This window comes from Leguminivora glycinivorella, chromosome 1 (genome assembly GCF_023078275.1).
Source record: "Leguminivora glycinivorella isolate SPB_JAAS2020 chromosome 1, LegGlyc_1.1, whole genome shotgun sequence".
NCBI classification, from domain to species: Eukaryota; Metazoa; Arthropoda; class Insecta; order Lepidoptera; family Tortricidae; genus Leguminivora; species Leguminivora glycinivorella.
In genome coordinates, this window is record NC_062971.1 from 36624617 (window position 1) to 36637590 (window position 12974).

General features: G+C 36.9%; 1 protein-coding gene across 1 annotated transcript in view; it reads right to left on the minus strand.

The window, feature by feature from the left end:
- Positions 1–4434: 4434 nt before the first annotated feature.
- Positions 4435–12974, minus strand: part of LOC125225347 (phospholipid-transporting ATPase IF-like) — a 28520-nt gene continuing 19980 nt past the window's right edge. The window contains 13 exon segments of the mRNA XM_048129018.1: positions 4435–4570; positions 5631–5773; positions 6307–6442; positions 6974–7110; positions 7441–7716; positions 7887–8077; positions 8325–8380; positions 8382–8851; positions 8991–9235; positions 9325–9582; positions 9735–9914; positions 10197–10400; positions 10785–10839. Coding sequence (XP_047984975.1) covers positions 4435–4570; positions 5631–5773; positions 6307–6442; positions 6974–7110; positions 7441–7716; positions 7887–8077; positions 8325–8380; positions 8382–8851; positions 8991–9235; positions 9325–9582; positions 9735–9914; positions 10197–10400; positions 10785–10839 — 2487 coding nt within the window.

Genomic DNA, 12974 nt, shown 5'->3' on the forward strand with positions numbered 1-12974 from the left:
TACCCACTAAGTTAGTTTAGAAGTTATTTGAACATGATAAATAGAGATAAACTATACTTACATTTTGACAAGTGATTTGCACTGTCCACGACCATACTTGTTCACTGCGTTAGTGAAACTAATGGTAGTAACTATCGATAGTGCCAACGCCGTTAAAAACACCATAAGGGTTCCTGTTATACCTTTTTGGTACGGAACCCTAAAAATGGACAGATGCGTTGGGACATGTAGAATATTGCGTTTAAAGATAAAACGAAGTTTTTATCAATGTAACCCCAAGTATCAAAGTAACCCCAGTAGTAAAATAGTTTTTATATTTAATGGTACAGGGACAAAATATCCAAATATTACATTTATCTGCCACAAGCCACGAGATACCACAAAATTATACGAAGTATATTTGCAGTTGGTGACAAGATAGGAAAGTAATGTTTCCAGTAAGACTGGTAATTTACTCGGTATTATTGGGAATATTACTAGTAATATTGGTAATTTACTCCCCGAGGCACTCTACAAGTTTTTTTAAGTTGTATGATGGTGACTTAGTAATACATAATTAAAAAAATAACCATCGCGTCTCATAAAAATCGCAAATTTTGTATATTACCCGGTTTTGGTAATATTACCGGTAAGATTGGTATTTTACTGGTAATATTCCCAAATGGAAAAATACTGGTAACGAGTATTTTACCGACGACCCATCACTAGGTCCGCCGTACTGTGGCCATACTGTAGAAGTTTAAAACCTATTGTATGTAAAAACACCAAAATATACATACCACGTACATACGTGACGACTGGCAACCATCTGGCAACAGTCTCCAATTTGAAATTAGAATCAGGCCATATTATTATAAAATATCTGGGCGACCGAGCTTCGCTCGGTTCTATTTTAATATATCACGTCTTTAGATTAAAAAAAACTCTTATAAATACAAAAACAAAAAAAAAAGCCAAAAAACAAAAACTTAATTTCTGGCCGGGATTCGAAACCCTTGACACCTACGATCTATCTGCGTACATTAGACCGACCTCGTACGACTGAGCTAAGCGGAATCGATGCGCGCGCGGCGAAATTAAGGACCATATTTTACGTTTACAAACGCGAAAGAAAAACTCATGAAAACTCGAAAATTCGCGTTTTCCGGGATCTAAGGCTACGCTAGATCGATTTTTCACCCCCGAAAACCCCCACATAACAAATTTCAGCGAAATCGTTAGAGCGGTTTCCGAGATCGTCGGTATATATAAATAAATAAATAAATAAATATACAAGAATTGCTCGTTTAATAGTATAAGATAAGATAAAGTCATTAGAACATTTAGAACGGTCTGCGATGTTGATGGAAGAAGGCCTTCCCGTCTTAAAATTGGCGTTGAAATAGAAAAATATCCTTCACAGGGCGAACATTTTACAGTAAAGTAATAACGTAATAACCACGTTTTTTTTAAGGACGTGCTTATTATAAGTGAGAGTGACGTTGAAATAATCTGACCGTTTCAAGGGTGCGATATAATAGTTACTTATAATACGCCCATCCGTTTATTACAAATAATACCGCTGATATGAGAGGAAAAGTGAAGGTAGACATACACATGACATACATTTATTAAATTATTACCTACTCCTCATATCTTCTTAGCAGTGAGTCAAACTCAAGCTCAAAAATATCTTTATTCATGTAGGCCTAATTACTGCTCTTATGAATAGTTCATTACATATATATTATAATCTTAATCTTATACACCCTGTTTTTATTGAATTCCATTAATTTTAAGCGAAGATTGTTTAGTTCAAATACAACCTATTTATCTAAGAAACTGGCCTCCTAACACTATTACGGTTATCGAATTATTAAAAAAAAAATTGGTTGTCTGTAAAGTCGGTTTACGGACGGTAGTTTAACGTGATAACGTCAAACATTACAGTAGTATAGACAGGGGCGGTCAGAGTATAGAAAAAGGGGCCCGATTCTGGGACTTTTTTCACGTTTTTTTATTTATTTATTAAAAATACACAAAAGTTAACAGTATTTCACCAAAGCACTTATGTGGTAATATAATTATGTACATGTTAAATTGACATAAATAAAAGCAAACACACTTAAAAGTTAAACTATGGTTAACACCTAACACCACACACATAATCACACATACACCACCACACATAACATAACATTAATCACCTAAGGAGTGTAGAGTCTATGAACCTTAAGAGTTTTCTGTAAAACACACCAACACTATCAGCAAATATGTCAATATCGTCTGTCTCCAACATGATGCGGTTAAGAGCAGCTCGGGCTCGAGCGGTGCGCCGGCCGCCGCGAACAGGCGCCGCCGCCGCCGCGCCGGCACCGCGCCCGGCATGCCAACCACCACATTCGCTCTTGGCACTTGCAGCCCCATTCTCTCAAGCACGGATGCGTCATCTACTCTATGGTGAAACAGTTGGCGGTAATGCATAATATGCAGCAGTTTCCGTCTGGTTTCTAGAGTTTGAAGACCAACCATTCCTGTTACGAATAGAGATGGATACATATATGGGTAATATCCGTACAGTCGTTTGTAAATGTGCCTACAGAACTTCCTCTGCACTCTTTCTAGTGATTTGCCAATAACTTTTGGGAATACTGGTGTGAGTAGATAGATAAAAAACCTTTATCAGAAGTGAATACTTACAATCTTTCCTCAAAGCTCTTCGCTCCATCCATTTACCGCAATGATGGCAATGTTTGCCAAAGCAGACCAGATTTGGCTATGAAAAAACATACGTATATATATTATAATCCTTAAAAAATATATGTTTTACTATAATAGAAAGTAATATTGCAAATACTTACAATTTTTGGCATTGTATGACCATTTCAATTTTCAAATAAAACCTTAGACCTATATATAGGGACCCGACATGTTGTTCTATGCCATAGATTTATATATATTAAGCTAGATTGAGTTGTTAAGCCAAAAACTTTTACTAGTCTGACAAGAACGCCTTTCTGCACCGGTGATAAAGTTCAATTTAGTATGGCAAAAAAGTGTGAGCTCAGTCTCTATTGTACCATGTTTAGCGGCCCAAATGTCATTGTCAGTGAGTTCCAAAGACAGGGGACAGCGGAATCACATTTTTTGCCATACTAAATTGAACCTTATTACTGAGACAAAAAGGTGACCGTTTTCGCTATTCTGAACTATCGAAAACGGTCCACATGAGAGGGCATTGTTTGGGCTGGTGTCCCTCTCGCACGTGTGGCCAGTGTTAATGAGCCATAATAGTAGTATTTTTATATATATATATATTACCTGACTTTATAACTTCTTATATTATTTTAGTGTTATATTCAAACTAGGGTTTCGATATATTTCAAAGAATGGGAAAATAATTACAATGTAATTATTTTGATGCCAATAAATCAAAGATTTGTATAATTAAAAACGACGTTCACTGAATAATGTTGACATTGTCAGTAAGTGCGAGAGGGACACCAGCCCAAACAATGACCTCTCATGTGGACACACTTTTTGACCTAACTACACAATCTAGTTTAATAATTCTAAATCTATGATGAGTTCAGACGGGATATGTTCTGTAAAAAGTCGTATAAATTAAAATAATTAATTTTGTAAAGCTGAGTTTAGACATGCAAGTTATTGCTGCAAGTTTTGAGACAGAAGTATATGCTAGAAAGAGATGCAGATATTTGCCACTCACTCTTACCTATAGTTGCGTCTCAAAACTTGCAGCAATAACTTGCTGGTCTAAACTCAGCTTAACGAGAACAACACACGGGCGCGCCATCTGTCCCAGCTGTGGTGCTTTACTCAGGCCACACGCTATAACCATACCGAGCTCATCGATCAGCCGCTTAGTTCCAACGCGCGCCAATAGATGGCGCTAAAGCTATATTGCGAAACGGGACAATGACGTCATCTTTTTCGTGCATGCTGCCCGTAGTAACGAGTTATTAGACGTTATCACGTCAAAAAAAATACTGAATGTGGTGTGTGGTATTCCTTATCACTTCCTAATGATATTTGTTTTGTTTTGACATGTGCCGTCAAATACTTGACAATGACTTTAATGTTATGATTAAGGTCCTCTCACACTAATTAATCCATTTATTATGTATGGAAACGAAAAAAAATTTTTTCGAATATAACATAAAGCGATATACAGGGTGGTTCCTGATGATGAACCTAACTGAGTGGCGAATTTAACGGAAAACAAAAAAAAAAACACGGTGTATAATTATCAAAGTTTTAATAATAACAATAACTGCATACAGTCTCTAAAATTTTAAAGAGACGTACGAGCTAACACATGCGCATTTTGATGAAAAACTCAGTCATCAGCAACCGTTTTGAAAATTGTATGTCCTATCAATCAATCAAAACAGTTTCCCGAATCAGCCTTTTGTCACACATTTTCCAAAGAATTCATTTCAAATCTCTTTCCCTTCCTATCGGAAAGGTATCGGTACAAGTAATCTGGTGCCAACGTAGCGACGACGACCAGAAGGTGAATGAAGACAGTAGACGGGTGTGCGTGCCGAGGACTGAGCCATGGATGTTTCTGGAACAGGTACATTTTAATTAGACATTTTTTGAGCATTATATGTATTTCATCTTTCCCAAATTTTCATTAACGACCCTCCCAATTCGTACTTATATAGCATCAAGAATGATATCAATGTTGCAAAATATACAATACAATTCAATACAAATACTCTTTATTGCACACCTTAATAAAATACAAAAATTAAAATTTTGAAAAAACCCCCGACCGCGACATAGTGGACCGATTTTCATGAAACATGGCTAAGAACACTCCCGACTAACTCAGCTTTCAGACAAAAAAAACTAAATCAAAATAGGTTCATCCGTTCGGGAGCTACGATGCCACAGACAGACACACACACAGACAGACAGACAGACAAACAGACAGACGGACAGACAGACAGACACGTCAAACTTATAACACCCCTTCGTTTTTGCGTCGGGGGTTAACAATACAAACAAGGAAGCAACACGAACAAGCGGTCTTATCGCTAAAGAGCGATTTCTTCCAGACAACCTTAAGGTAGCGGAAATTGATAAATTTACATTATGTCAGTAGGTGTCAACAAATTTGAAGAAATAAACTTATCGCATAATACAGACTAAAAAAATATATTAAAATACATAAACATACATACCTTGCTATAATCTTGATTATACCCTAAAATGCTATGTATTTTTGCCATTATGGGCTTATTCGATAGCTTCGTGTACCAAGCTACAAAGGCAAGATATTTTCTGTGAAAAATTGCTGTGTTAATTTGTTTGCCCTAGGGGTCAGCATTTACGCTGAGGCGGGACCATTTCGTGGTAAACATGACATATTTTAGTTTCTTATCTTATTTTTTTTTTTAATTATGAATTACTTACTGTAAATAATTTATGTGTTTACCATGAATAAACTATTGAATCTGAATCTGAATCTGAATCTGCACATACTGAGATAAGTCAAGACTATCTGTGAGAACCTGTAATTGGGCTCCTGTTTCTATTGTTTCTGCTAACATGTTTCATTTGCTGTTGGTTTTCCAATAAATAAATAAATAATATAGAGTAGGTAGATAGTTAAAACTAACTTGAGCAGTAGATCTGCAGGCCACCGCTGTTCAGTCACAGAGAGCACCATGCAAGGCAGTGCCGTGAACAAATTGTAGATGGTCAGGTACATCGAGTCGTAGATCGACTGGGTAGAGAACGCGCAGTTTATTTGGTAGAACAACTGAAAGAAATAAGCTACTAAATAAAATGTTTGGAACTGGTCATTCAATGATTTAAGCTTGTAAATTTCTTCATAAATTACCCGACTTTTAGTAATTTGTCACCAAAATAATTATGAAGATACTAAGATCGTGGTCAATTTTTATCAATGGCCAATAATAGGTTAGGGAGATAAGGGAAATGGAGATAAAAGGCAGCTGGAACGAATTAACTGACTTACATAAATACAAGGACTTGGCGAAGCGGCTGACTAATACTACGGGGGACAAAAGAGCTGGCAGCTTCCCCGCTCAACGTATAAGTATTGCGATTCAGCGAGGAAAAGCTGCTAGCATCTTGGGCACTATGCCTCAGTGGCCAACTTTAGACTTAAATTTTTAGTTTTCTTATTTTTTTTAATTGCCTAGTTTAGAATATTTATTGTAACAAATGTTTATTTAAGTAAGTGTTATTGAAAATTACTTGTATAATAAATACTGACTTATTAAAAACAATGTGAACTGCAGTAGATTAAGTACATGTTCTGTATCTTACCATTAAATTCCCCAGAACTAGATTCTTATAGAACGAGTAATGTATTAAAGTAGCGAATCTTTGGTAATACCAATGACCCATCACTAGTAGAACCCTCTGCAGCATAGAAAATTTTGGGATTGCGTAATCTGCAGATCTGTAAAAAGCAAGAAATGTGTACTTAAACAACCTAACCACAAAATTATAATTTTGAAACAACCCCCGACATAGTGGAACGATTTTTATGAAACATGGCTAAGAACACTCTCGACTAATTCAGCTTTCAAACAAAAAAAAAAACTAAATCTAAATCGGTTCATCCGTTTTCGAGCTACGATGCCACAGACAGACACACACACAGACAGACAGACACGTCAAATTTATAACACCCCGTCGTTTTTGCGTCCGGGTTTAATCCCCGGGGTATTAGATATTTAAATATCTATTTAGATCAAAATTATTACAGCGACTTATATAAAGATATTTTCTAAAATCCGGTATCGCTCCTTCTCAGGCTTCAATATTGGAATTAATGAACCACGTATTTACATTCCTACTTTGTTGGCATTGTTGTTTTCCGCTTCACTTCAATTTGTGTCAGAACCCAGTGATTAATAATTAATTATGATGCATCTACCAACTTGATTTCTTCAATACAATCATATTCTATCAAATGTATTTACCATACCTGGCAGCCTGATGGCCCTCCTTGCCGAAGATCCCGAAGCCAACATGCGCCTCTTGAACCATGGAGATATCGTTGGCTCCATCACCAATCGCCGCTGTGATCGGCCGGCCAGGACTATTCTTTACTGATTTTACTATCTAAAATAATTTTACCAAGTTAACGATTATCATCCTCCTTGCGTTATCCCGACTCGACCGGTCGTCACGACTCACGGGAGCCTGGGGTCCGCCTTGACAACCAAGTTAACGATATTATTTTATATTTAAAAGTTTGACCAATCTGTTAATTATTTGTTTCTTTTTGCAAATATAGGCTAGTAAAGGAGTCTAGTACATACTCTTTTTATAGAAAATTCTATGTCAAGATTCTAGAAAGATATGACGTTGCTCGACATGTTTTTGTAGAAACAATATTTCATAAGAGACGAAATTTTGGACTGACCCTTTGATTTATATGTACCTACACACCTTCGCTTTTTGTTTTGGAGACAATCTGCAACACAATACAGCATCACACTTCATCGCAACTTCGATAAAATCTGCTTCTACCGACTTTTCCTGAAATTTGTTGTAACTCGCTCCATCTACAACCAACGCCATTGATTGCCCTTCATGTGCTATTCTTTTACATTCTTTTAAATGGGCTTTTATATCAGATTCTTCTTTCGTGCCTAAGATGAACATTTGCTTGGTATTTTCAGAAATGTAAGCACATGGTTGTGCCACATTCAATGCTGTTTCTACCTAAAAATTAGGCACCAATATTTTTTCTACATTGTTTATAAAATTAATTTAAATTCTATCACGATTATTTTGGATACTTTTCAAGTTTTCAGAATTTACTTCGTGCAACTTATAATTTAGTCTACTTGTCATAATTATATCAAGAGCTAAGCTGTTGTCCACTAGCTTACCTTGTCTCCAGTGAGCATCCACAACTTGATGCCAGCACTCCACAGTGACGTTATTGTTTCTACAACGTCATCTTGTAAAGAGTCTTCTACTGCTGTTGCCCCAACAAGGATCAGGTCGCGCTCTAGTATGCTGAACTGTTGGATTACTTGTTCTAGCTCTTCAATAGTCTTTACAATTTGTTTTCTTATTACTGGAAAAGTTTAATTAGTAAAAAATCGTGAAATTAACCCATGAGTAAAATAATATATATACATGTAGATTTTATGGATCGTTAAAATTCAAAAAAATGTATTCTGCAAGGTGCGAGTTGCCCTTATAAGCTATTAAATCTTCGCGTCCCTTGAGTTGAATGTGGTGGAGGGTAGGGTTGTGAATTAAACATTCCTCCATAATAAGTACTTAGACATTAGAACCAAACCAGATCCTAAGATACATACATTCTCGAATTTCCTTATATTCCTCTTCAGAAAAAGATTGTTTTTTTTTTAATAAAATTGAAAATTAAAGTTAGATAAGAGTCTCAAATAGGCATTAAATTCTTCTTGTATACCTTTCCAGTCTTATCTCTGACGAGAACAGAGATTCTATTTCGTTCAGAAGTGAACTCTATCGTTTCTAACTTCTCGTACACTTCAGTATCTATTTTAGTTTTCACGAAAATATGATTTTCTTCTTCTCCAAGATATGTTACACCATATCTATCCGCTGCTTCGACAAGAGCCTTCTCATCTGGACTGGTGGCTTGGTACTGGATATTCGTTTTAAATATATGATTGAACGTTTCCCTTGAACACTTACATAAAACCCCATCTCCATTAGAAATTTTACCATTCACATACTTTTCATTCTTGGGTTGTTGCTTATTTAACTCTGATAGCCATTCACTAAGCTTACTCATGTCTGCCGTGGAAGTCTGTGCAGTATGACAGAGAGCAAGAATTGAGAAGAAGAATTGGACATCTGGCTGAAAAAAATCTGTGGTTAACTTTACAATAAACGATCTACTTCAAAACAGTGTCGAACTCCTTTTAAGCTGTTGTCATCGCAGACAACACATGCATTTAAATATACGAGGAACATTTTTACATTAGGTGAAGCCTGACCTGCCCAGTATCCACCAGCTCTCCAGAACTTATGTCGTATAGCAACTTTTTTCTCTCTTCGTATACATTTCCTCTTATTGAACAACCTTTGAAGGCCATGATATTCTTTGTCAGCGTTCCCGTTTTGTCGGAGAAGAGTATTTCGATTTGTCCTAGTTCTTGATTTAGGTCGGACGTATTTGCAAGTGCTCTTAGGCCAGTTTCTTTACAACGGAGCTCTTCATCCCATCCTATATATAAAGCACCTGAAGAATAGTTTGTTTACCATAATAGTCCTAGTCCTAGTATTATAATCTCAATTGCATTAAACTACTTAAGTGTCAAAGAAACTTACCAATAAACTTATACAACTCAATAGTAACGAAGAGTGACATAGGAATGATGTAGTAATATAACAACAAGAATGAAAGCACGTCTTGCAAAACGCCTGAAAATGGCTGCGGAAATGTGGCACCCAATCCCAGATACATATCTCTGGATTGTTGGTTAACGTCGATATATCTCTTGGCGATGTAACGGTTGGTGGCAGATTCACAGGAAGAGAACTTGCTGCTGACGTATTTGGCATTCAAAGCCAGTTTCGTTTCTTCCCCTGAAACACATTAAGTATACACAAGTAAATAAAGTGGACCAAAGAGTGTTAGCCTCAGTTCTTTAGGAATTTTATGCAATCTCAATATCACATGTTTCCAATGTTGGCAATTAGCAACTAAAAGTAAATTGATTTGACTGTCAAATACCAACCTATATAGACTGCACATCCAAGAGCCCACTCCGTGTTCAAGACCCTAGATCCACGCAGCATCAGTTTGTCTGGTGAGAGCGGAAGACTCTCTGCCCCAGGGATTTCCAGCCTCCCGTAAAATGTGTACAAATCTGCTATCGGGTTCGGAATTTCTATTCGTAAACCTTCTGGTAAATTTTCTGTGAAAGAAGGTAAAAAGTTTTAGAAATATGAAGATTTGGAAAAAGAAAATGGCTTTAGGTGACTATATGGGAATAACACGGCCATCATGTAAAATTTTGCGTGTACGATATCGCCTTAAAACGCCATTGTGGCCGATTTATTATGGAACATCACAATATTGATAACTGGCTAAATCCCTCAATTACCATTATGATAAATTCTGACACTTAGAAATCAAAATTCAATCCTCGTATTTATTAAAGCGTCTAGCAATAATCTGAGGTGGAAACGAAACGTACCAGGAGAACATCCCACAAGCGGTAGCAGGACCCTCAGTGTCTTCAGATTCCTGTCTCCGTCCAGGTTGGCCGTGGTCACGAAACACTTTCCCTTTACTCCTTGAGAGCACAACAGAACCAGGTCTGCTGGGACTTCAGACCCGTCCTTTACTCGGACTATGGTGCCGGGAGAGATGGTGGAGTTACGAACCTCTTTTATCTTGCCTTTTTATCTGGAGTACTTCCACTGAAATGGAAACTGAACTTATAACATTGGAATTACTTTTTGAGTTTGGTAGCCAACTCAATACCTATCGCCAAGTTAGGCTGTCCGTCCGATGCTTTTCTCCGTGATAATGGCTGGCTAAATGCTACAATTTGACAGGGACACATACCAATGTCAGTAAAAATAAGAACGTGAATCCAATATGCTCTTCAACAGAATGTTTTTCCTTACCGATCTGGTCGTTGATACGGCCATCGCTCTTGTGCCTCCGCCAGTCCTCGTATCCATTTTTGACGGTTGTCAAGTAAGCACGCACGATTGTTGCAGTCCTTTCTTCTACTTTAAAATTTAAGAAGAACTTTGCTGAACGTCGCTGCTTATACTACTCAGCGCTGGAACATCTTCAGCCTGGTTTCTGTACAACTCGCGCAGTGGCACCTGAGGACAGACCACGTTATACGGCCAGAAGGAACGTTGAGGCCAGTGACGATCTTTTACTACCTACTCGCGTACTGACAGATATTACCCATTTTATTGTATATATTAGTTTATATATTATATTGTTTACTTGAAGAACCTTTGTTTCATTTCTCCGCTGACTAGCCGGCTACATTGGCGCCCATAGGGTTTTCTGTCAGTACGTGGGTCTTTAAGGACTTGGATTGGGTTATGTACATACTTGTAAATAATATACGGTTTTGTACATAACTTAGGTTATATTTTGTGTAGTTGGTGTATGTTTTTTTTTCTTACTTCTGTGTGTCGATTATGTCGATATAGTGTATAGCTCCGCGTAGGGCCGAAGGCCCGGAGCTCAGGCTACCGACTCCGTTTACGAACGAATATTATGCGACATGAGAATCTTCCAATCGTTATTCGGCCAAAAAAGACGTCGGCGAATCGTTGTCGGCGAACCGAAAATCGGCGTATTTTATTTCGGAATATCAATCGGGCACCCTTGCCATTACTTTGAGGGTTGAGGTTGAGGAGCATAAGGTACCTACTGTATCTAGTTCATTATTTTCGGATGGGTAATTGTTCCCTAATTGGAGACATTAAGAAAGTTTGACGTAGCAAATGGAAAATGAAATAAACCAGATTTATTTTTTTATTTTACAATTGCAATAAATGCTGGAAAATGAAGCTCTAAGGCACAACCTTTAGGTACTAGTACAGGAGTAGGTACGGGGGATATTATTACGGTTTTCGACAAACAATTTAGGAAGCTATAAAACATCTTATAAGACAACATAAATTAAAACCGAAATAAATTACACATATGAAAGAAAAAGTGACCAAGGCCTCCAATTCCTGAGGTTTTTCTTTCATATGTGTAATTTATTTCGGTTTTAATTTATATATATAGTGGTGTGACTACTTAAAGATAGCACAAGTTGAAATATTTTCAATAGAATAATTATAATTTGACTTGTGTTAATTAGAAACAACATAAATTGTTTGTTTATAGACAAAATAAATTGTTTTGTAAAATCAAAATTTGCGTTTGAGGTCAGGTAAATTAAATTAATTCTGTTTCACATATTTCATCATACTTAAATAGTTGAACCGTTCTAACCACATAATATAATAATAAAAGTCTACCTTAAATATTAGCAATCAATTAAATCCTCAATAGTCCTTTGACACCCAGGGCAGCTTTGTGAATCATACGTTAAGTACCTACAGTTGCCCCTTGAAATCTATTGTCCCATTTGTACTCCTTGACCACAATGAACTGTTTTGGTGGTTTCTCTGAGGTGGCCTACTGTTGCACTCTAAGAACACCACATGAAGTATTACTTGCTAATAATGAAAACGACTTAAGTGTTATAGATTACAGGTTTTGTTAAGACCTTTGGAGAGTCATTGTTGGATTGTGTCTGCGCAATATAAGTCAAATTAGTTGCTTTTGTGTTGAAGCAGGTGTGGTGAATTGCACGGGCCATTTTTATTGACATTATTACGTTGAACATCTGGAACTCGGCATTTAACAGACATGTTTATGCAATCAAACATAACCTATTTAATTCATAAGGACAAATATAAAAGAAATAATAATACGAAATAAAATATGAAATGAATGTTTATTTATTAGATATGAAAATAAGGAAAATTGATTTGAAATGATTGGTTTTAAATACTTACAAAGAAACATGCCGAAATGAAAGAGGGTTTTCGCAAAATATATGAAACTAAACTGCACTTGAACTTGCCTATTGAAACTTATTTATTGTTCAGGGAGATTATAATTTTTGGTACCTGATATAGGACGATAACTAGACCTCAGTTCATTCATTACCAATCCTGTTAAAATACGTTGGGCGTTGAATGCGTATGCACCCGTTTCTGGAGTACAAGACTTGCGTTGGAAGTTGAGGGACCAGTCACCGTTTGCGTAGCGCACGTAGGCGAAGGCTGGGACATTGCTGACCAACCGCTTTGTTTCCACGATGTATCCATTCCATAGTCTTTGTACTGCATAGCGTAAGTAACTGGCCCTCCTTTCTGGGCCTCAGTTAAACTGTTGAATTGTTCTCTCTCCCTGCCTCCTTCGACGTGTCTCAGACGAAGAT